Source organism: Delphinapterus leucas, chromosome 18, assembly GCF_059928025.1.
Source record: "Delphinapterus leucas isolate spDelLeu-1000000601 "Yukka" chromosome 18, BTC_Dleu_Yukka2, whole genome shotgun sequence".
Lineage (NCBI taxonomy): Eukaryota > Metazoa > Chordata > Mammalia > Artiodactyla > Monodontidae > Delphinapterus > Delphinapterus leucas.
The window spans coordinates 12,460,740-12,485,595 of NC_143146.1; the positions used below are offsets into that span (position 1 = coordinate 12,460,740).

Sequence of the window (24,856 nt, forward strand, 5' to 3'; positions counted from 1 at the left end):
ACCCAACCCCATCTCTGATCTTCCTGCACTTAGTTCAACTTCAGGCATGTGCCTGCCCTTCTTATACCACACAGTGAGATTCCAGAGGCCTGGGAAGGACTTGGGGGCCAGAGTCTCACAGCAGGCAGAAGGCATGGAAGGTACGGGGCGCTGGGGGTGGCATGCAGCCTGCTGGCTTTCTCTGACCTCCTCACCTCAGTGGACTGGCTCTACCTTCAGACTCTAAGAATGTTTAGGTTTACTCACTCAGCAGCTCTCTTTACTAGTGCAGCGAAAGCTCTCCCAGAGGCAATGACTGAATATTCCCAGCACGTCAGAATACGTGGCTTTTGAAAAAACGACACACCTTTCCCCACCCCCACCCCCCCTTTCTTTTAAGCACTGTTAAGCACACCAGAATTGCCACTCTCACAACGACTGACTGAGAAGCAGAAACTGAGTTGCCTGGCTGGTACAAAACCAAAGCAGAGAAAAACTCTACCAGTGACCCTAAAAGCGGAAAATCTCGTCAATATAGAACTGGGTACATCACCGTTGATCAGTTGCTTTTGAAACACTTTGGATAAAAAATCATCTCTTCGGGGAAAAAGCAAAACAAAATAATTACTGGACTATGTTTTGCTTTGGGGGTTTACATCTGGTGATTCACGTTCTAAGCCAGCTAAGTTAATACCTTCTGCTCATTCATATTTCATGATCAGACTGCTGTATGATTAGAGGTAAAAAGAAAACTCATTTGAACACACCACCTTCACAAATAAACCAGATTCCACATGGGACTCTGCTTAACTCACGTTTGACTACTGTTTCATATAGCAAATTGACACCTTTCTCTAAGCTCAAAACAGAATAGGCGAAAATGGGCTATAACTGCAAAAACCCCACAATATAAAAAGCAGTAGTTCTTCCTACCTAATATGGACTGTAATAACCTAAGTCTACATGATTCCTGATCTCCATATGATTTTAATTATTAATCCATACAAGAGTCTCAAAATATAAAATACTGAACCCAAAAGGTCCTAGTGCATCAAGCTGTCACATAGAGTAAAACACTGAAGCCCAGAGACCAAGGTTCTGGTTTTAGATTTGTCATGCAACAGCTGTAGGACTATGGGAAGTCTCTTCCCTTCGTCAGAACAAGGTTTCTCATCCATAAATAAAGGTTTAACCTAGGTGACCTCCAAGGTCCCTTTCTGGCTTCAAAATTCTGTGACTCTGTTAAACATGTAAATCTAAATAAAGCAAAAGATGAATACGCTACTTCAGTGAACATCTTTCAAGCTATCCGATAATCAACTTGATTCATCAACCACACACTGAATCAAATGATTAGCAAGATAAAGCAAAAGTGTGCGTAAAAATGGAGTAAGTTTTCAGAATCTTTAAAATCAACTTCTCGACATTCATGTGGACAGAGAGTCACGTGTGAACCACAGGGTCTGTCAATATTTCTGCTTATTCAACACTGTGGCCAAATTCTACTCAGTTTCCCTAAACTTGCTTAGCTCTTCCCCATGACAAAGCCACACGATGAGTTTTAATAAGGCCACTCGCGTGGCGGCACGTTAGGGCTGTATCATCACTACAACTCTTTTCAATAATTTTGTAGTTACTTAGGATCTAAAATTTTTATTCTACAATTTATCTTTTTTAAAAAAAAGTACCAAAGACTAAAAAGTACCAAAGAGCAGGCATGAAGAAAAGCATTTCATTGGTGATGCTTTTCTTATTCGGCAAGCAAGCCAACATTTCAGCTGACACTTCCATCGCATTCCGCTAGATTCTAGAAGGCAATAGTGTCTGGCTCAGAAATGACCCTGGCAGCCTAGCAGAGCCATCTGGGGACCCCAAGGGGCACTCCAGACCAATTTGATCCAAATTTCTAGGGTCAGGGCTCAGGTAATACCGATTTTTTAAATGTCCCAGGTGATTCCAAAGTGCAGCTAAGGCTGAGAAGCAATGCAAGTTCAAACCAGGCTTTTCCATCTGAAATGCAGAAATGCTGGGTGAAAGGCACTGGTGTAGGTGGTAAGATTTAAAAAGAAACCAAACCTCTCACTACTTCTACTTTCTTTTTTCCTGCACAGAGAAGCAGCCAGAAGACACTGTTCCTGAGCGTGTGAACATTAAGAACGTGCGTAAAAACCCACCAAGGGCAACGAGACTGCGAAACAGCCCTTCTCGGTACTGTGCACTACTCAAGGGCTAAACCTTGAGTTTGCTAACCTCCTGGCGCCAACAGTACCTATCCTGCGAGGTCTTACTTTTCCCTGCATCGTTACTCAGCAGCATCTCTGTGTTTCACCAAGAGGCTCTGACGGCCAGAGCTCTTCAACACCTTCTTCAACCATAACTAACGTTTGACCCATGAAAGCAAACCCAAACCAAACCAGCAATCTCATATCGATTCCAGTTCATGAAGATTTATATCATTTCATAGGAAGTCTGCAAAGAATCATCCCAAATGCTTCCAATTAAAATATTCACTAGTCTTATTAACTAATATTTCAACAACACTTCATTTCAACTAGCAACCAACTGACATCTGGCCTTGAGTTTTGTCAATTCCTCGCTTTATGAGGCACGGCAAAGCAGCCCTCCTTTTAAAGAAGGGGTTTAAAGTAAAACCCACACCTTTCCTGGGATCTCAGTGATACTTTCGTCCCAATAATCAACCAGATGGGAGGGTGATCTGTGTACGCAACTGAAGATACACAGAAAATTTCCACGTAAATACAACACACTATACACATGATCAGATTCATAATAAAGGATGTCTTCCTACCCTTCAGCCAGAAAGAGAAACAAGCTCTTGGTAACTTGTCATGATGTGTGAAATTCTGTCCTTCTGAAAGATCTGAGAAGCCAGGCGTGCCCTACCCAAGCATGTGCCTGCCCCAAAACCTCCTCTAGCAAAGGTCGATTAGAAATTAACAAGTCACTAGGACAGAGCATCTCCAGGGAAACCCTGGACGCATAACTCCAGGTTTCCAGCCCTTGAAGACCCGCCCTCTGGTCTCCTCACTCATACTCCTCTCCGTCCTCATTCAAAGGCAGGCCACCCAAGGACTTCTTTCTCCTCACGCCGGAGGGGGAACTCAGCACAGCTGGATTACCAAACACGAGGGGCTGGCACAGAGGGCTGGCCAGTTCAGAGTCTGAATCGCTGGATTCAGTCCCACTGCTGGTAGAGCCCTCGGTCATTTGCAGGGGTGCCAGCTGGGCTGCCTTGCCAGGGGCACACGCTGACTGCGCCATGGGGATCCCTGAGGTCGAACCCACGAGAGGTGTACCATTAGCCAGCGTCCTACCTTCCGAAGCGGCCGGGCCGGCCAGGCCTCCCTTTCCATGGCCATCAAACCTATCCACTGCCTTCGGGCTTGATGCTACCTGGCTAAGAATGAGTGGATCTGTCTCTGACTTATTATATCTCAGATGCCTTAAGTGGGGCCTTTGTAAGACGGGGGAGCCGTCTTCATCACGAGGACCCTGGCTTGGGAGAGGATCTCCTCCCACACTTCTCTCTCTATAGTCATGTGCGTTTTCGGAAACATAGCCTTGGGACCCGGTCCTGTCCCAACTCATACTTGGACTTGAACTTCCGCTGCTGGGAGACAAGGGGGTGGCCAGGGGACTGTGACCGCCTGAGGCCCTGAACATCTCATCTATCAGAGAGCTATGTCTTGGGAGTCTGGGGCTCCCACTCATGTCAAAGGTGATGTCTGCTGAATCATCATCACGGAATTCTCTGGAAGGAGGCCGGGAGGACTTCGCAGAGTGAAGGGAAGCCCTGCGCCTAGCCTCTATTTGCCTCTCATCCCTGGACAGCAGATAAACACCACTGGTCAAATCACCCTCATAGTTGTCATTTGTTTGGGACCGTGACCGGGACGCTTGTTCCCTGAGGAGGTCGTATTCACTGTCTACATCACTGCAGTCAATGAAAGGAATGGAAGTGCTGCTGCCTTGGGCAGCCCTGGATGCTGGACCTGTGCTTGGCTGCGGGGGCCGAGGTCTACTCTGCTGGGTCCTGTCCTTAACGACCTCCTCCTCTTCCTCCGTCTCCGCCCTGCCGGCCCCGTCTGCCTTCGTGCTCCCAGCCGGGCTCCTCTGCGGAGTGGGGTTGCGCTGTGGCCCGCGCTCATCGGCCGAAGCGGGCGGGTCCCTTCCCGGCTGGCAGCTCTGGCCGCCCGGGGATGCGGCACCTTCTCCGAAGGTAAGGCTGGCACTCTGCTGAGCCTGGGGGGGGGGCGGGGGGGGGGCGCAAGAGAAGGGGGAGGGAGATGAAGAGAAAAGGGAGAGGTTACACCACGGATGAAAGAGACAGAGACGCGGAGTCCAACTTAACGGCATCTCCTGAAGCATCGAGTGGCCAAGGATTGCCAAAGAAAGCCTGCCCTCCCCGGTCTTAGAACAAAGCACCCTGTCAGGAATCGGGCATTCCCGAGGCTGTCTGGTCAGGATCCAGAACGTTCTCTCAGGGTGTGGAAGCCGACAGTGCGGGGTCCCCAGCAGCATAGGTGAGGCAGTGCCTCTGCTTTCCAGGACCGGCAGTCTCCTCTTGGGCGTCCCAAGTTTCTATGGAAGAAGACGGTCCTTCCGGCCCACAGGGGACTGACTTCCTGAGGGGGTGGGGGCAGGCGGAGGAGGAAAGGCACCGTGGACCTCCAAAGGCGAGCTGACACGGATTTCAGACAAATGACAAAAACGTCTTTGTTTCGATGCCTAAGGGCAGGACGGGCAGCTTACAGGCTCTCTGGATTCGCACAGTGAGACTGCCTTCATGTTCTTTCCCAACAAAGTTCTTATTCTCTTGTAGAGGAAACCCTGAAAGCTCATCCAGAGACCAACTCCAGGGAAAACGAGCTCTGGCCACCCTCAGAGCAAGAGTGGTGATGTGTCTTGTTGCCAACTGTGGTCGCTGCTCTGTAACATGAGCCCTGGGAACGCACCGTCCGGTCCTGCGCCAGTGCAAGGTTCTGACCTTGACAGCCAAGGGGAGCTACACCCGTCACACACACACACACACACACACACACACACACACCCCCCCCCCCCCCCCCCCCCCGCCGAGCTAAATCCCGATCTATTCACACAAGCGCAGCCGTTTAGCTGGAGGGTGGGCTCAGCTCTGGCCCTGGATGGTTCCAGCCCTAAGCTGAGTTCAGGCCAATAGAGCAAACTTCCCTGGGGCCAGGGCATGGGAGGGAGGAGGGGAAAGGATACAGGCCAGGGTGAGAAGCACAGAGCCCGTGTCTGGTCAGAGCCAGGGCACACGGCTAGACCCTCCTCTAGAAAACACCCCGAAGTGGAAGGATGAAGAACAACAAAGCAGACTAGGAAAGCCAGTCCTCAGCAGAGGACGTCTGGTGGAAAACAGAGCTATAATAGTGACTATCACCATCACTGACTTGTTTTGGCACTTCTGAATTCGGCTCTGCAGGCTGTGTAGCAAGGCTTCTGATGGAATGAATCTTGCTGTGTTTCCTGGGAGAAATCACACAAGAGAACTAAAGTTAGGTGAATTGGTTTTTTTTAATTGGTTTCACATGAAAAATAACGGCATTAGGCATTCCCTCAGGAGTGAAGGCACCCGAAGGAGTTTGGATAAATGCTCCCTGGAGACAGACCCAGTCACCCTTTCTGTATCACTTGTAGGATTCGGGGGTTGCTTCAGCCTTGAAAACGTTCTCAGCATTCCCAGCTCCCACTGCAGTGGTCCAGCCGGTTGGGAGTACTACCACTGAACGCTAACTCTCTAGTTACGGGAAATGTCATTGGGAGGGAGAAGCTGGCTAGGCCCGAGCACGCTCTGAATTGCAAGCCCTGGCCTAACAATATGAAATCAATTTGTGTGTTCTGGGTAATGATTTTCTAGATCAGTTCTATAACAGAGGCCTCTGCCACTAATGAGCTACTCCTTCACAGCGCTCAGTTCAGAGAAAAGGCCCTGCCCCAGGAATGAATTTATAGACTCCACAGTAGAAGAAACTGGTTTTTAATGCCACCAACACCCTCCCTTTAATCTTTTCCTTCCCTTAGTGTGTCGGTCCCCAACTTCCCAGGGGACAAGCATGAGAAACTTTTCAGGTACTCAAACACATGAAACTGCATAAATATAGAGATTAAATTCCAATATCCATCCAGCTTTTCTTTAAAGTACTCCAAATTAACACACCAAGGCTCCGGAGCACGCACATTCTGAGTCAGAGAGAGGCAGACCCCTTCTTATACGATCTTCAAAAGATTAATTGTGGATCGTCCGAGAAAATGATGGGGTTTGCTTTGCTACATCTAGATAAGCATGCAGATAACCTTCTGAACGTTACACTTCTATGTACAGGGAGGGAAAAACGACCCCAGATCTCCAAAAGCAAAACAAAACACCAAACAGCCTGCATGTTTCTCAACAGGGAATCAGATACCGGAAAGGTAATACTTTCACAATACCATAAAATGCTTAAGATAGATCTCAAAATCAGGGTAGCTTTAAAAAGCAAGATGCATGATTACGTACAATGTAATACTGATTATATAAATGAAAAAGGACGCCCCCAGAGCAATTCTGCCTGTTCTTTTTGGGTGCATGAATATTTCTAATAGAAGTAACAGGAATTAGGTAGTTGTTGCCTCTGGGGAGGGAAGGAGGGAAGTAATGAAGGCTGTTGGTTAAAGGGGGTTTTCACTATATCTGTAACCACAATACCTGCAAATAAGGGAAGAAGAAATAAAATCCTAGAAGCCAACGTTAAAATGTGGCTAGTTAATTCTAAGTACTAGGAACATGGGTGTCTGCTGTATCCTCTGTGCTTTATTGTAATTTTTAAATGTGTTAAACTGAAAAAAGAAAACCATTGAAACAAACACTTGCAACTGAACAGTCATTGGCGCACCATCCCTTCACCCCTGTACCCTTTTCTTTTAGTCCCTCTGGGCAGAGCAGTGCTGCAGGGCAGTGAGCTCTGCAGTTGGATGACCAGGGCCCACTTACCAGCTCTGAGACCTGGGCGAGTTACTCAACATCTTTGAGCTGCCATGTCTCCATCTTTAAAAAGGAAATAAAATAGCACGGACCTCACAGAGCAGGTATGAAGACTCCATGAGTTCCTATGTCTAAAGGGCTTGGAACAGTGCCTGGCATACAATAAGAGCTATCAGCGTTTGCTAACAACAACAATAAATCCTGTTTCTCTTCAATCAAACGTTACTGAATTAAAAAGTTTATAGAACTCTCCTCAGTACTCTGTAATGACCTATATGGGAATAGAATCTAAAAAGAGTGGATGTATGTATAACTGATTCACTTTGCTGTACACCTGAAACTAACACAACATTGTAAATCAACTACACTCCAATAAAAATTAATTTTAAAAAAAACCTAAAGAAAAGGGTTTGCAATTTTTCCAATTCCAAAAAAAAAAGTTTATAGAAATACTTCCAATTCAAATCCCCAAATATTTAAGGACTCACCGGTGAGTAGGTGTTTACAGCGCTTTACCCGCTCTGTCAGCTCGTGTTCCTCTTGCATCCCTGCCCTCTGCTGGCTTCCTTTCACCCTGGAGTTAAGTGTCCCCCGGGCCTCAGCTGTTCCTAACACTGAACCGGCCGAGACTGACCGGGCGGCAGCGATTCTCTAGCTCACCGGGCCTGGGGGCAGCGATGCTTAGCCGCTTTGAGCACCACTGCCTGCAGAGAACGACTCCTCTCAAATCGCAAGTGGCACTGACGCTTCCCTTACCTTTCAAACTGCACCTTCTTATGTCCTCCTTCTTTAACATAGTCGAGAACCTGCTTCTGAGTCCGGCCACTAAAATGAAGACCACGAGAGGGGGCGGAGAAGACAGCAAGGCGTTCTCATTTCACACTCAGCACAGCCCTCCACCATCTTGCCTCCCTCCCACAGTTGGGAGACACGGGAGTTTTCTCGGCTAGCCCGGGATGAAAGCAGTCCCAAGAGAAACTGTGCTTTTGCGTCCATTCTGTCTCTTGATATTTCCCTTATACACGACAGAAAAAGTTCAATGAACTCAACAACTTAACGATTCCGTGTTTGATTATTAAGCAACCATCCCGAGAGCCTGTACACTTCATGAAGGCAGGGATAGCTCTGTTCACAGTGTACCCCCAACACCTAGAGCAGAATCTGACATGCAGTAGACACTCGAAGATTGGTTGAAAGAATGAGTGAGAAATTGAACCAGTGATGGGCAGGTCTACATAGCATTCGGTGAAGCTACAACAAGTGTTAACAAGGTGCTTTTGCTTCTACAGAGAAAGGAAATCCTTTCTGAATTAGAAGAGTTCCTCTAGGCGTTGTCGGTGGCTGGGGAGACTGCCTAGTGGCTACCTAACGTTCAAACCGAACACAGCAAGGGGCTGCCAGGAGCCTTCTGCGATGACCCAGCAAACACGCCATCAGCCAAAGCTCTTGGAAGCCAACTTTCCCGAGGAAAGTCTTGGGGAAAATGACCACATGGCAAACGGAGAGATGTGAAGCAGAATCCTTACCTGAACCGAAACGATGACCCTCGGCTAAACAGAACAGGCTTTGGCTTTGGTTTGGGCTCTTCAAAAAGTCTAAAAAAGGCATGATGTTCAACACAGATTTTCCAGAAGGATTTGCAAAAGTCCCGACTGGCCATTAGGAATTCCAAGGTATCCTGGTATGAGCTCTAGAAAGAGAAAATAACACTTTGGTTTTTTCCATTACCCAGAGACATTCAGTTACAATACGGGAAAGGGGGCAGAAAACAAATTTGTCCAATAAAACTTCAATTGTGTATTTTATTATAGCATGACCATAAATCCACATATTTAGTAAAATACATTTGTTCCTCATGACGAAATATAGTCATCATCGTTCAACCATTTTCTTCCCCACTTAATTCCTTAGAGGAACACACAGAAAATGGGGATACTCAGCAGAAGTTGTAACATTCCCTTTGACAGAAATCATAGACAAATGCTGTTTACTTGGCTTACATTTCCTTCGTTAAAAGAATATCCAAGCACTGAAATGCCTTTTCTGCCTCCTTAAAATAACTGAAACACATTTCTTCTTTCTGGTTTCTCCCCCACGGTTCATGCCAACTTTGAATATTGTGCTTAAGCCTTTTCTCCATCAGAAAGCATATGGCTCCAGCCTCCAGGTGGCCCCAGGGACCATACAGGAAATGAACATTTTTTCTGGAGCACTGAAGTATCACCCAAGGCTGAAAAATTCATGTCCTTTGATTTGGGAAAGGGGATATGGTAATTTTCTACTTATAGACTGAATGCTCTCAATTTAAGTGACTGTATTATATAAACAAATGTTACCACAGCCCTTAACATTCTCAGCGGTTCCAGCCATTTTGGGAGAATCTCACAGTTCTCGGTAGTGCAGCCTCAACTTACAGACAAGTCGTGCAGCAGTACCCAGTCTTTTGGACTTAAAACACGTCTTCTCATAGAAAACAACTTCCAGTGGGTGCCTGTTTCCCAAATCAGGCCATAAAAACCTATTTCATCCATAATGTAACCAAATTACTATAAACCTAGACTGCCATTTATAATCTTTTTTTACCCCCATGGGAGAAAGCAGTCCAGTTCTGGTTGGGGACATCAGCACCCTGGCGCCCATCCATCCCTAGTTTTATGGCGGATGGAGAAAACGCTTTCTTCCTTCTCTGACCTGGCGCCACATAAGCGACATCTTTAGAGGGAGGGTCTTCGGGAAGTGTGCTAGGGGAGGGGCCGGGTCAGCTCGTGAGAGTGCGCCGTCAGGGGCTGGGGACTACAGCAGGACCGCCCCTGGGTGGGGAGGGACAGACCTGGAGCACGGCAGGATGCTGACCGGGCTGTCGAGGTGGCCGAGGCTGGAGACACGGCGGCTGCACAGGAGGGGGCGGCCCGTAGGTGCACAGCGAAGTGACCCCTCCCTAGGCACACATCTGTGCCCTCTGTCCATTGCTGAGGACAGCTGCGGAGGGACCGAGCGTCTGGATACACAGTACAGACTGGCAGACACCTGGAGAGCTGCCGGCCGTGGGTTCCACCTGCACCCTAGCGGGACCCGCCCCGCCCCGAGGGGGCTCACTGGTCTCCCCCTCTTTTCCGAGAGGCACTTACGTTCGCATCTGGGCGGAGCTTGATGAGAAAGCGCTTCCTCTTGAAGCTCAGCTTCCGCACCTTTGCCCAGTTGAAGGCATTGATCTTCGTAAAACCCTGAGAACAAAGGTATCGGCCAGTGAGCCGGGAAATGAATGACAAGCAACATGCAAGTCGGTTTGCTCTGCTCACGGGGAGCTGAAAGGAGGGCTGACGTTATCCCGCTCCTAAGAATGCCTCTTGCTGTTGAATTCCCGGGCTCTGCGACTGAGGGATGACCCCCATTCCCTTCCTGGATCATTGTTTCTCACTAATTACATGATCTGGCCTTCAAATTAAGTCTGCCTCCAGGGAGAGAAGAGGCTGGCCGAGGGGCTGATACAGAGAAATATAAATAAAAATAAACACCATGACAACCACCACAACTACTGGCGACCATCACGGGCCGAGTGCCAGGCACTGTCCCAAGTCCTCTACAGCCCTTATCTTGTGAAGCCTTACACGGAACCCAGGGAGCTGGATTTATTATCTTCATTCCACACCTGTGGAAACTGCAGCATGGCTAGATTTTAATTTGCCCGAAATCACATGGTTACCTCAGCAGAATGAGATTCCCGGGCATGTGCCTTAACCAGCAGCTGTTGTTATAGCCACAGAAGCAACACAGCGGTTAGCGATCACCTGCTCTGTCCACACTGCTCTGCTTCCAACAGCACAAGCAGGGCCGGGGAGGGGAGACCCCACCCTCCGTGTGTCTCTGAGGCCAGAGAACAGTCTCCGGGAGGGACGCACACATCTTCATCTTTGATCGCCAGGTGGGAGTGGGGGAGACACAGTGGGGAGTCGCCAGATACCAGCTCCTATCTGTGCCGTCCTCTCAAATGAAATTAGAATTCCTCGAGCCCGTTTGAACACCAGAACCATTCGTTTAAATTGGTTAGAATGAAGCAATTAGGCACAGGCAAGAAGATTAATTTCAAGATACTGTCCTTGTATATGATGACATTACGGAACAATTCTCAACACTTCAAGTGTCTCAAACACAATCCAAGCAAATTAATTCAATTGTGAGGCACCTCTTCCCCCGACTACGATCTTTAGAAATGTTTAAGGGTTTTAACTTTGAAGTGGAATGGTAGGACTGACAACCACATTGTTTCACTGTTGTTTTTCTCATCAGGGACGCCTAGATTATTTCTGCAGGTCAGTGGGTATTAGGGACAGTCACCTCCTCAAATACCATGCTGCTCACAAAATGTCACTTCCTAGCGTCCCATAGGAAACCCAACTTCAACTTCTCTTGGGACACGAACCCTTTGGTAATTACTGTCCGTCATAAACATCTGATACAGGAGCAAAGAATCACTGGGGTTACTTTGGTAAAATATGAAGGGGGAAATGTAACCCAATCTGGCAAAGCTCAAAAAAAGAGTTTTAGGTCATGTACCTATTTACACCTTCAAAACTGGGTGAAATCTGACCCTATTTCATGAGATGACATAGGGTCAGATGCTTTCTTCATACCCCTTTGAAACCAAAGCACTTTTGTTTAAAAGAGAAAGCCTTGAGGGATATATTGTACAGCACAAGGAATCTAGGCAATATATATATATATTCTTTTTTAAATTAGGTATCTTTTTTTTAATTGAAGTATAGTTGATTTACAACACTGGGTAAGTTTCAGGTGTACAGCAAAATGATTCTGTTATATATATTTTTATATATATATATGTAAACATCTATAGTCTTTAAAAAATTCTTTTCCATTATAGTTTATTACTAGGCAATATTTTATAACAACTTTAAATGGAGTATAACCTATAAACTATTCAATCACTATGTCATGTACCTGAAACTAATATAATATTGTGAACCAACGACTTCAATATAAAAAGAAAAAGAAAAAAGTCTTGAGGAAACCTTTGGGGTGATGAATATGTTCACTGTCTTGATTTCACTGATGGTTTCACAGGATATACATATTTAAGAACTTATACATATTTAAGAACAGCATGCTTTAAATGTGTGCACTTAATTGCATGTCAGTAATACTTCAATGAAATTGTCAAGAAAAAGAGATGCATCAATCAATGGCAGTACAGCGGCAGTGTGATCAAGGGTGCACACACTTCAGAGTGCAGAGTGCTATGTCCTTATGTAAAACACAGGTAAGGGTCCAAAAGCAGTATGTGCGTAGCTGCAAAATTACAGCAGGACATGGACATAGCTTCTGTGAATTTATAAAACTGCTACATCTTCTAAGTTAGGTAAATGTGAAACCACAAACAAGCTAACTTAGGTAAAACCCAAATCAGGTTAAAAAAAAAAAAAAAGAACCCAAATTAGGTTAAAAAAAAGTCAGATGACTATCATGGGCAACTGTGAAAAAGGTGTTTATATTGGGGATCTGAAATCTTGATTCCATTATACTATGTTCAAAGTTAGGTCAACAGAGAGATCGGGATTTCTATGATCCTACAAAGGCAATACCTGCAAACAAACCTGCAGTCTTGGATTCCCCAACCAGAGCAAAGCAAAGGAAATGAAATCTGCAAGTCTGAGGGTCTGGACAGAAACAGGAAACCCTGAGATGAGGTTTGTTTTTCCCTGTTCACCTAAAAATAACTCTCAGAGGTCTTAGCCTGGACCACCCAACTTGGAATCAGAGTTGAAGGGCCAACTCTTATCTCTGCAACACCAGGGGAACCGAGCTGGTTCTAAACGCTCTTACCTGAAACACTAGAATCCCCGTGTTGGCCACAGCCAGGTTGATCTTAGTGCCTTCCCGGTCCTTAGCTGGGTGCAATCGGACGCCGTACATCTCCAGCCTGCGGGCAATCTCCAGGAGCTGGAAATCCGATTCTGCGGGTGTTTGTCCACTGACAAAACAAAAATTCAAGAGAAAGGCCAGGAGATTTGAATTCTCCGTGTCTATGAATTCAAGATTAAGCATCTTCTCTTCGGAAAGAAAAAGGCATTTCATCACCAACAATGGGGCTACCCGATCGGATGACACCCGGCCTCCCATTCATTATAATCCGAAGTTGAGCAACTGGAACAAAAGCTCTATTGCTTGTGTAACACAAAACCCCCAAAAGTCTATCTCAAACTCGGCCAGTTTTTTGGAATCTCAAAGAGTTTCCTTTAAGGTCATATAAAAGCAAAACACGACCATGTTGAAACAAGTTTCCAGTCACTTACAATAGCCCTAAACTTGCAAAGTTCAACACTGTCAAGGCCACTATCACCAAGACTCAAGTGCCTTCCTTGAAAGACAACAACGAAAACAAAAGGAGCAGAGAAGGCTTTGAAAATATTTTATTGATCAAAACAGAAAACCAGAATGGACATGGCGCAAAGGTTCTCCCTTTTCCCAATATTCTTATACTGTCCCTAGTTATCATGTCCTCTTCCTGATTTCCTGGTACTTGGTCTTATACTCTTCCTTTTACTCCAAAGCACGGGGTGTCCTAAATTCCAGTGTTACTCTGGTCTCACAGGAAAGCAAGCAAGGAGCCCAGAGGTCTGGTCTTGAGTGGGTAACCTGTGTTACCAATAGTCCAGGATAAGAAACAACACTCACTGAGCCTCTGCACTCTCTTCCCTCACCCTTTGTATATTTCTTCCCAATAAGTCACGTGTGTGTGTGTGTGTGTGTGTGTGTGTATCCACGTATGTCGAAGGACAGAGAGAAGGAGCTCAAAGCAAGTAGGAAGCAACAAAGGAGACTTACATGTGGTTATGGTGAAATTCCACAATTTTGTCTTCTAGTGCATCTTGCTGAGGTATGTACTTATTTTTTGCTAAATGCTCTCTGTCCGATGCTTCATCAAAATCCCCAATCTCAGCTACAGAGAAAGAGAGAAAGAAAAACCAGCCACATATGATTAATACGTCACAATTTGTTATACTCCCAGCAGACTGTTCCCCAACTAGCAAACCGGAAAAACTAGCAGGCAACACAAGGCAATCCCAGCTGGTAGGTATCTAGATGTGAGAAGCGGTGGCTGTAAGGGCATATTTAACAATCGTGCCAACGTAAGATGACAGTTTCCGCTTTTTCTCATCTCTACCAGTTGGAAAGAAAACTTCAGAATCATCCATCTTTAGCCATCCGTGTTCCTGGTTTGTTTCTTTCCTCCCCACCCCAACTAGGGGTTCACTTCTACTTCAGGCAGTACATTCCAGTTATGTGGATTAAGGCCTTCTGACGTCTATATAAGCCCCAGAATTTCAGGGCTTGACAAAATCAACTTTGGAGACACACGTATAGCAATTATTAGTGCAAATCCCAAATGCTTTATCATGTAGAGAAAAGACGATTATAACTAGGGGTAAACGTACATAATCTAATTTGGTAAACATAAATTCAAGTGTCTTAAATTTTGTGTAGTTGTGTTGTCAGAAATGACAGATCAGATCGCAAATTCTCACAAATTTTTAGTCTACAAGGAAGTGAATGCATAATTTTCTCAAGTCCCCAAATTGCTCTAATCTGGAAAACTAAAGGATAGAGCTTTAAATGAATAATTGTACCTTAACACTAGCTCCAGCTCAGTTTACAGCAATTTAATACAGATGGAACAGCATGCCTTTATCATATATTCTGTGTAACAAGCTTAATAAAACGACCAGAGTCCAACTGTTTACAATAAAAGTAAGTAAACCGTTGCCATGAAGCCTAATTTTCACTTTGTCACGTGAAGCAGCTTGTCACACTCTGGGCAATGCACCCCAGTAATCATGCAGGATGTGGCCTATGTGTTGCTATAAATCACAGCCACTGAGAATATTTGCTTGGCACCAGCTGGGCCATTGGAAGAATCAGTCACCCACTAGCTTCTCACTGCCTTGGCAAATCAATAACATTATTTCCTAGTTGCACTTTGTGAACAAATTTCACCTTCCCTGAGTAAAGCTGCCACCCTCCATCACAGGAAACTGTGCAGGAGTGGCCATACTGCCATCCTCCTCACTGGTTTGCCACGGCGATGGTGACACTGTCTTTTCTGCACTTCCTCCTATCTGGCCTCAAGCAAGCACAGTTCATCTCATTATTCACGGTAGTGCTGTTGCATCAAGTCCCCACGCACGTCGAATTAGTGAAGACTAAACCATCATTCCCAGGGGAAATACAGGGTTAGGTTCCTGCGAGACCCTTGAAACATTTTCACCAACTAACCTTGTTTTCTGTTGAAAGACATCCTACTTTATGTACCTTGTTGGTTCGTTAACACTGGACCCACGGCCAGCAGCACGTAACTCACGTCTGAACAAAGCTTATCTACACCCGTAAACACCTGTGTTTACTTTCTCCGTGAGGCACATCGAAACCTTCCTGCACTCAGGAACACTACATAGCACTTCAGCAACGATGCTTGGGGGCCATTTAAAACAGGGAAATCAATGGAAAGCACAGAAATGCAAAAGGCGTGGCTCCAAAGAGATCACAAAAAGGACACTTGTTTCCAGTATGACAGCTGAAACCAGAAGGCAGAGAGCATCACCTCCTCCGACCTCCACTGGGGAGGTGAGGGAGGGGCGACTCCAATTTTTTTACCCTCTTGCGCATGTCTGCGAGTAACCGTGAAAGCACTCACAGTGTTGATTCTGGGCTTACAAATAAATTTCACAGAGCAGGTGAATTTGCAAACATGACATCTGCAGATAATGAAGACGGACTGCGTATGTGGGAGGGAGAGGGGACTCACCTAAATCCTAAATTTCTTACGAGTTTTAAGTTTGGGTTTCTTAACATATATGGATTTTATAACAGAGCCTTTTCCATAATTCAACATGAACGAGCTAAGAATTCCAGTTTTTCCTTTGGCATCAGGGTCAATATGCCTAAACTGTCTTTTCCTCGGAGTCGCTTGCTTTTCAACTCCCAAAATGCAAGGGCAACACGACTGTGAAATCCACTTTCTCCCACATGCTCTCTTCTTGGAAACATGGAAGTAGGCACCTCCTTATGTCTGGGGAGTCTGAGAACTGTAATGTACAAGATATGACTATTTTTAATTAAAGGTGTCGTGTTAGCTGAGGTATGCACTAAATTCCTTAGCAGTCTACTCTTGGCAAAAAAATAAGACCACCACCACCCCCAAATCCTGTGAGAAGTCTCATGAGGATGTGTTTGCACAAACTCGTTCTGCCAGGTACAATCCTCAGAATGGACGCACACACAGCCTGCAGAAATCTAGCCCCACCATGCCTCCTCTGTTACGTCAGGTCCAAATAGTGTTTGATTCTTCTCTTCACCAGCTTGTCCCACTTGGTCTATTCATAATCAACTAGAGAGTATTAAAAGTCTGAAATATATACAGGGGATACCTAAGGCCAGTAACAGAGGAACCGACGAAAACAATTACAGACTATGTGAAACATGACTCCATGAATTCAAATGAAAGGGAGGAAAATTTTTTTAAAAATCAGATTGCGTGTATAGATACAGAGGAGATGAAAATATAGCTCACTAGAGATAATTTTCCATCAGCATTAACATCGCTTCTGCAGAAGGGAGATGAGTTGACCTCTCCTACCTTACTGATGCTGTCAATAACTACCAATAATTTAAATGAACACACTATTCACAGAGGACTCTGAAATTTCTCCTTCCATGACAGAATGTACAGGATGCTTAAAAATACAGAAATGGGGCTTTTTAAGTATGAGATTATAGAAACAGTGGGTCACGCAACTGCGTATCACAGAGTATAGAAATAGCAGAAATACTTCTGAACCCACCTATTTCATTTCCTTTGGAGAACTCAAGATTCTCAGGGGATTTTGAGCCCCTTGTTGGTGTCTGGGGGTGAGGGGTCCGTCAGACCAAGCACATGGTTTTCTGGATTCCCGTGACCCTCCACTTTCCATGTGTGCAAGCAAGATTCACTCCTTGTTTAAAAAGGAAGATTCACTCTTTCTTTAAAAAGGAAGGGCCTTAGGAGGAAGGGGCTACAAGACTGAATGGCATCAGGAATAGCCGACTAAATTTCTCTCACCAAAGGCCCAGGGTCAGAGACCTTTGCTGAAGTTGCTATTCCAGTAAGGAAGCTTTATGTCGAAGTTTCCCATTGTTTGGAAAGGGAGGGCCCTAGGTGAGTGAGGATAAAGAAAGGAGGGTATATTTATTGAACACCTAACATATGCTGAATATTGATGCTATCATTTCATTTTCATCTGTTATGAAACAGATTCTATTATCCCCCTGTTCCAAAGGAAAGAGAGGCTGGTGGCTTAGTAACTTGCCAGGGTGAACAATCAACTAACAGAAACGAGGTCTGCCTGATTCAAAGCCCTCCTCCGTCCACTGTCACTGTAAGAAGAGAGAAGACCAAACACGGGAAAGGCAAAAGTCATGTAACTTTCTGTGTCAGAGCTTCCTCATTTTAAAATGGGGATAACAGTACTGAGCTCACAGGGTTGTTATAAGAATTAAATGAGATAATATACACAGAGCTGGAACATAGTAAAGTTTAAAAAGTTTACCTACTTTTTTCTTCTCGGCCTGTCTTTTCTTTCTCACATCATTTTTTCAAATTAATAAGAAAACATCCATCTACTAAGTCTGGCAGATATTCAACAATGGCCATGCACAAAAAAGATAAGCACGGTCTCTAGAAACACCTCATCATTTTGGACTACGGTAATTGTTGACTACTGGGAGTGACCCTTCCTACAAACCTGTGGAAAGCTTGTTAACTGGGCAGTTATCTGGACAGGATGGGGCTGATTATATGCGACTACTTTGTATACAATGGAAATTTTAGAATGATATGCTAGCACCATTTTTTTTATACTAGTGCTTTTAGATGTTGACCTTGGTCTATATACATAATTTCCTTCCTGAAACATAATGTGTATATTCCATTTCAAGTAACTTCTGCCTTGACCAAGACAAAGAAAATGCCCAGGTGAGTAGTCAGGAAGCCTTCGAATGAGCACAATCTAACTTATCCTTTGTCTAGAGGAAGAAAGTTAAAATATGTAGCTTCAAGCATCACTTGGGTTCTGTCCAGCTTCATGTGTCTTGGCTTACTGAACTCTTGAGCAGAATACAAGAAGGGAAATCTTTGACAGTTTTATGTCTGAAGGCTAATGGGCCATATTCAATGATGAATATTAAATGCAAGAACAGGACAGAACGAGTTTAGTCTACTTTGCCACCGTGTATCCAAGCTTCTCCTTTGAGTCAACTGAGTTTTCAACAAACGCGTAGTCCTTAGAAAGAGGAGACAAACACCAGAACACAAAATTCCCGGGTCAGCGTTTGGTGCGGGAGTACGTATACACAAAGTTAGGAGCACTGTTTTCCACCCCTTGGGTTTCATGCTAATAGCAGTGTAAGACAAAGACATTATTGCTCTCAGTGGATGTCAGTTTTCTCCCCACCAGGCAGATCACTGCGTTATTTCCCACATGATTTCTGAAGGAAACCAACGGAACTTACATTGCACAATGTGTGAGACCAAGAGGGCAGCGCTGGTGTCACTACACATCAGCCTGCCTTGAGCCAGGTCCTGCTTCACCTGCAGAGCAAACAGGTACCTGCGGAAACGAAGAGAGACGGGCGTCAGACACACAGACATGGGTGTCAAGCAAAGAGGGTGGGGAGGTTTGGCAAGAAACTCAGGCTCACTTTGCTCACTGGCAACTTGCCCACACAGTGAGGACCTAAAGAAATATAAGCCAAAGAACAAGAAAGTCTGCACAGGAAGGATGAATTCCTGGTGCTACTGGCTGCAATGTAAATATTCACACCTCCCTTCAAGCACCAGGAGACATATGCTGCAATCTTTCCACACAATGAGTAATGCATTTCATTTTATATGGAGAGATACAGCCATAAGTAATTAAGACTATAACTTACCACCCTATTTTTGCAGGGTATAGCACACATTTAAAACTTTTTCACAGATCAGTCGAATATACTAAAAAAATGGCTTTATGGCTCAGACAATAACAGTAGGCTATCATGGTTAGGAAGAGCCTTGCCAATGGAACTGGAAACACAAGAGTGGCTTTTTTTCGGGAGCACAGGCTCCGGATGCGCAGGCTCAGCGGCCATGGCTCACGGGCGCAGCCGCTCCGCGGCACATAGGATCTTCCCGGACCGGACCACGGCAGGCGGACTCTCAACCACTGTGCCACCAGGGAAGCCCAGATTTTTAGAAAGATATTTGCTAGTTTTGCCCACTGTCTAGAAGGAGCGTGACTTCGGCAGCAACCTTTAGCAACCAGATTCTGGCTCTCACACAACTACCCATGAGAAGGATACAGAGGTAGGACCTTGCAGAAATGGTAGGTTCCAGGTGTGGGGCAGAGGAAGGTACAAAGCAAGCCTGGAAGATCTAGTTATGCCAGAGAGCAAGGCAGCTTGCAAATATAAATGGGTTATATTAAAATGGGGGAAAAAAAACCTTGAAGGGGCGGCCACTGGCCAAAGTTGTGACAACTTGAGTAGCAATAAAGAATGATTAAAGTGAACTGAAACACATGGAACTAATAAAACTTTATGAGTCCATTATAATAGTCATAAAAATAGAAAGCAGAAAAAGTAGAATGTATCACCATTTGAGGAGTCTATTCAAGAAATTCTTTTTTAGGAAACTGGTAACCCAAGGCAAAAACTTGGGCATGTAATCTGCCTCTCCAGTAGGAAGGGTATTTCAGGATATACAGACAATCTAAGTAGATGGGGCAAAGTTCTACTTTACAGAAGAACACGGACAAATAACACAGCAAAAATAACATAATTATAAAACCCTCATCCCACACCTCTAAAGAAATTACTGACTTGGCAAGGATTGTTAATCAGTATAAAAACCACTTGGGAGTTTGGACATTTGCATACAAAGTCATATGACTTTCCGTCACAATGGCAAGGTCAGAATGTCACCACCCTTAACTCAGTGATCAATCTCAGCATCGCTAATGAAACAGGGAACACACGACATCACTTAGGATGGGATTCTAGCCAAGAATGTTTAACTTGTATCCTTTAGAACTAAGGTCTAGTTGGCAGGAAATACAGAAGACAGAGGAATAAGCTAAACAGGAGGCAACCAGACAAATTTAGCAGGTAGCTTTTTTTTTTTTTTTTTTTTTTGCGGTACACAGGCCTCTCACTGTTGTGGCCTCTCCCGTTGCGGAGCACAGGCTCTGGATGCGCAGGCTCAGAGGCCATGGCTCACGGGCCCAGCCGCTCCGCGGCATGTGGGATCTTCCCAGACCGGGGCACGAACCCGTGTCCCCTGCATTGGCAGGCGGACTCTCAACCACTGCGCCACCAGGGAAGCCCAGGGCTTATTTTTTTAAAGAAGATGTTGGGGATAGGAGTTTATTAATTAATTTATTTATTTTTGCTGTGTTGGGTCTTCGTTTCTATGCGTGGGCTTTCTCTAGTTGTGGCAAGCGGGGGCCACTCTTCATCGCGGTGCGCGGGCCTCTCACTATCGCGGCCTCTCCTGTTGCAGAGCACAGGCTCCAGACGCGCAGGCTCAGTAGTTGTGGCTCACAGGCCTAGTTGCTCTGCAGCATGTGGGATCCTCCCAGACCAGGGCTCGAACCCATGTCCCCTGCATTAGCAGGCAGATTCTCAACCACTGCACCACCAGGGAAGCCAAAAAAAAGGGCTTTTAACACGACTAACCATAGAGGTGGCCTTAAGAATTAAATGAGATAATACACGGAAAGCATAGTGACCAGAATGAAAACATTCAGTATATGTTAGCAATTATTTTTTTAAATAAAAGAAAAATGAATCCCCTTTAAGTCGTTTAGGAAATTCCATGATTAAGAACTAAAGAACTACAGAGACATTCTGTAACCAGAAACAAAACAAAACAACACCCACAGGTCCACTAGTTGACAACAGTTGACCTTTATCCACCCCCCCAATGTAATGTTTATTCATTCATTCATTCACTTTCTTTTCTCTCTCTGTCTCTGTCTCTCTCCTTGGAAAGTCAAAGTAGAGAATGGCAGAGCATATAAAGTAATCACAACATCAGCACATAGGTTTATATGGGAAGATGTGGTACAAACCGTATCTCTGGATTAGGCAGTGGTTATTGTTTCTTGAAGCCAACACTTAGAACGACAGGCTTTAATTCTTATCTGTGTGGTTAGTTTTTACCTAAGTAGGAAGAACGTATGTTTTAAAAGCATGATGTTTCGAATATGGTAACAGCTACCAGTTCAAATACAGGATGCTGTGTCCAGGGACAGACTCAGGGTCAGGGTCCGCCAGGCTTCGGGGCCTCTGGGGAGGGTCTCCTGTGGGTGGCGACACGGCGCTGGGTTCCGAGAGCTCACCTATTTAGACAGAGGACGAGTGCCCCGTTGCCAACTGCAGGAGGACTTTGTCACTCCCTCATTACGCTGACTTGTGCTAAGGCCCTTGTAATCTGAGAAAGACCTTCCTGGGTACCGTCTCATCTTCTCGTAAAGACAGCTGTAAGTCCCGCACGCTGGCTGCAGGGCTAACTTTAGAAATTCCGCAGCACCTTTTACATTCTAAACTGAAGCAGCTCCAATCAAATTCACATGAAGGGCTCAAAACGGAATCAACTCTCCTTGGAGGAAGGATGGATGTGAGGAGGGAGGCGATGACAGCGGCAGGGCCAATCAGAGGGCTGTCACTTCCAGGGACCACAGGGCAGGAAATCACACCCATCTCGATGCCATGGTTTAAACATGCCTGTTTCAATTTATTTCACCCGGGAGCTCTTCGTCTTTCTTTCCTTATTCAGTGTACAGTACGACGTCTCTGGCAGCCAGAGGGCAACACTGCAGCAGGCCCCACAGAGCAGCAAATTCTGATAGGTCCCTGCACCTTTACGAACACAGCCAAGTAGAAACTGGATCCCACGTCAGATGCGACGCTCAGAGAGTACTGGAGTACGTCTGACCTCACCAGCACAGCCTAGTGATTCTGAGCTCTGCCAGAAGAAAGCCTGCTAACTTCTTTTCCAAAGACCCCTCCCCCAAGCGGTTTTAAACTTGCATCTGGGAGTCAGTACTTTTCTCCTTCTAGATGCCAGAGCCCTGGTGTCAGTAGGACAAGAGCTCCAGTGAGAGGGTAGTTCAATAAATAGAAAGGAATTCAGCTTCTTGTTTAACAGCAAAGTGCAATTTAATCTTCGATCTATATAAATGGGAAGCCGAAAGCTATTCCTGGAGGCCCGAAAAATCAGCTGTAGCTCCAGTCACTTAAAGTCTGCTGAACTGCAGGCCCGTTTCTCTGTCTCACTCTCGTCTGCACCTCCTTCGCCTATGAAGCAGTGTCCATATAGGGCTTCTCCCAAACGCTCCCTCCTTCACCATCTGCCATAGAAAACTGCCTGGCATCCCAATGGTCCCATCCTTACATTTCTGCTTGAATAGGAATTTGAGAGTGTGGGAGAACACCACTTTGGATCTGGGAAGTCGCCTTCCCGGCATACCTTGTGACAAAGCGGAAAGCAACGGGGAGCTTCTAAACTTCCTGTCAATTTTATCACCCCAGAGCCAAAAGAATTCTCTCCTCGGAAAAGATTTCTAAAATGTCAGTTAACACTGGGAGCCAGAAAACAGCGACAACAAACCCCCAAACCTGCTACGTCCAGCTGAGCTTGTGTCACTTGAGGAATTTATCAGATCGGTCGGAACAGCTGGCAAAATACCAGGCACACACACACGGCTTGATGCTCACAAGTTGTCTGGAATTTTATAACGAGGACCAGAATGGTAGAAAATCACAAATCTCTAGAGATGATGATTCACAAAAACTGAAAAGGTGCAAAACTCATTGAAAAGTAGAATGGGGAGAAAGGACTGGGGTTGGGGGGCAGTGGTAATTCATGCCGCCGACTTCCTAAGCAGGATGACGGCCCAGTGAAATGCGGGAGGAAAAGGCACGCTACTGACCAACGGCTAGACTGGCCTTCAGATTCATTTCAATATTCTGAGCTTCGAGCAACATACATTCAACAACAGGAAACCAGTCCCAGAAGCTGAGACACGGTAGCTCCAATAAGGACACGGCACGAAGATGCTACTGGTGTCGGCAGCTTGGAACTCAGGTGGCAGCCCCAGCTGCCCCTTCTCCACGGGAGGCTTGTGGTTCCCAGAAGGCTTACGGCCCTCTGCAGCTCCTGGCCACTTAGCTGCTTCATTCATTTGAGGGATGAAAGTGGAGGTAAGCTATCAGCGGTGACTCATTCAGAACACGCGAAGCCATGGGAAGAGTCTTCGCCTTCCTCTCTTTCTGGAATCGCACATTCATGTACCTGGTGCCCCTCCTGACGCAGCCCTGGGATGTCCAGCAGGGACCTCAAACATGATCTGGCAGAACCAAACCCTTGACTCTCCACCCTCCCCAGTCCTCTACTTCCCTCCACCCCTTCGCATTCTAGTCGTCACCCATCCATCTAGTTGCTGCTTAAGTCAAAATCTTAAGCATCCCTTCTCCTTCCCTCAGCCTCCACCCACAGCCCGTCACAAATTCAAATCGACCCCGCCTCCAGCACGTGCTCCAAATGCACGTGTTTTCTCCATTTCCACTCCTACCACCTCCGTTGCCGCCATCATCTTGGCCTGGGTGACTGCCATCTCTTCCTGTCATCCTCCCCTCGGTATCTCTGGCAACCAGTCTCTCAACACTATGTATATTGGGCCTCTGCCCCACCTCAGTGCACTTCACCCTCAATGTTCCTGCCATGAGAACCCTCTTTTAGGTAACTGAACGTCTGGGGCTTGTTTCTGCCTTGGGCACTGCCTAACCGTTCCTTCTACCTGGAGAGCTCTTCCTCTGAAAATTACTGACAGATCCTTGTCACTTTCTCAGCCCAAGCACCCCAGACCAAGCACTGTAAAGTCATCACCAGTCACCTTCTATCACATCATCTACTCCCATTACCTAAAGGCTCTTACGATTATCTGATATTTTGCTTGTTTATTTAATCATTGTGTCTGTTCCCGTGAAAGTCAGGCCGGTCTCTTCACCAGTATGCTCCCCGTTCCTGGAACAAGGCTTGCACACCACGTATACTCCATCAATACTGTTGACCAAATGTTTTCATCTCTTTGATAAGTGACGAACCATTTAACAAACTCAACCACCCAAAATACTGGGCTCTCAACCCAGAGGGACAAGAAAGATGTGACAGCCCTCATCTTGAACAGCTGAAGCTGGAAAGGCATGTGCGGCAGGAATCTGGCTGGTCAGACTAGTGCAGTGTAGTCCTGAAAGGGAGGCGTTTTATCTTCGCATGTTCCCACCAGGCTCTGCTCTCTTTTGGAATACCACGTGTCTTGCTGTCAATTATAAAATGGGTAGTAGCAGGGATGAAGATGCGGACGGTGGTGATGAGGATGATGGAGGCTGTCACTCAGAGCATCCCTGCTGGGTTCCGGGCACTCTATGCATACGAGTACTCATCCTCAAAACCACGCTGGCCAAGCAAGCACTGCGGTCGCGTTGACACGGGCACTAACAGAGGTGCAGGGGCGTTTGGTAACCGGCTGGTCACACAGCTACCAGGGGCAGGGCTTGGCCACACTCCTCCCACTTGGCCACACCTTCAAAGAAACTGACGTACAGTTTATGTCGATTCACCCACTGCAGCAACAGAGAGAAACTGAGTTCACATCTTGGTTTCACAGAAGAGATTCATCTCCCAAAACTGTCTTGTGATGTGACAGGTATAAGAGGGGGAAATACGACAGTAACAGATTATAAGCCCAGATACTTCATAGCACAGCCTTCGAGGAACCAGCT

General features: G+C 45.9%; 1 protein-coding gene across 2 annotated transcripts in view; it reads right to left on the minus strand.

Annotated features, from left to right (window-relative positions):
• Positions 1 to 24,856, minus strand: part of FARP1 (FERM, ARH/RhoGEF and pleckstrin domain protein 1) — a 289,640-nt gene that overhangs the window by 55,941 nt on the left and 208,843 nt on the right. Inside the window, exons 6-14 of one of the 2 annotated variants that reach the window (XM_022576900.3) lie at positions 18,545 to 18,642; positions 13,826 to 13,940; positions 12,824 to 12,971; positions 10,114 to 10,209; positions 8,512 to 8,675; positions 7,742 to 7,810; positions 6,995 to 7,048; positions 5,415 to 5,490; positions 3,993 to 4,242 (exon numbers count right to left, since the gene is read on the minus strand). In XM_022576900.3, coding sequence (XP_022432608.1) covers positions 3,993 to 4,242; positions 5,415 to 5,490; positions 6,995 to 7,048; positions 7,742 to 7,810; positions 8,512 to 8,675; positions 10,114 to 10,209; positions 12,824 to 12,971; positions 13,826 to 13,940; positions 18,545 to 18,642 — 1,070 coding nt within the window. The remainder of the gene's footprint in view (positions 1 to 3,992; positions 4,243 to 5,414; positions 5,491 to 6,994; positions 7,049 to 7,741; positions 7,811 to 8,511; positions 8,676 to 10,113; positions 10,210 to 12,823; positions 12,972 to 13,825; positions 13,941 to 18,544; positions 18,643 to 24,856) is intronic. The other variant, XM_022576901.3, reaches the window with a different exon arrangement.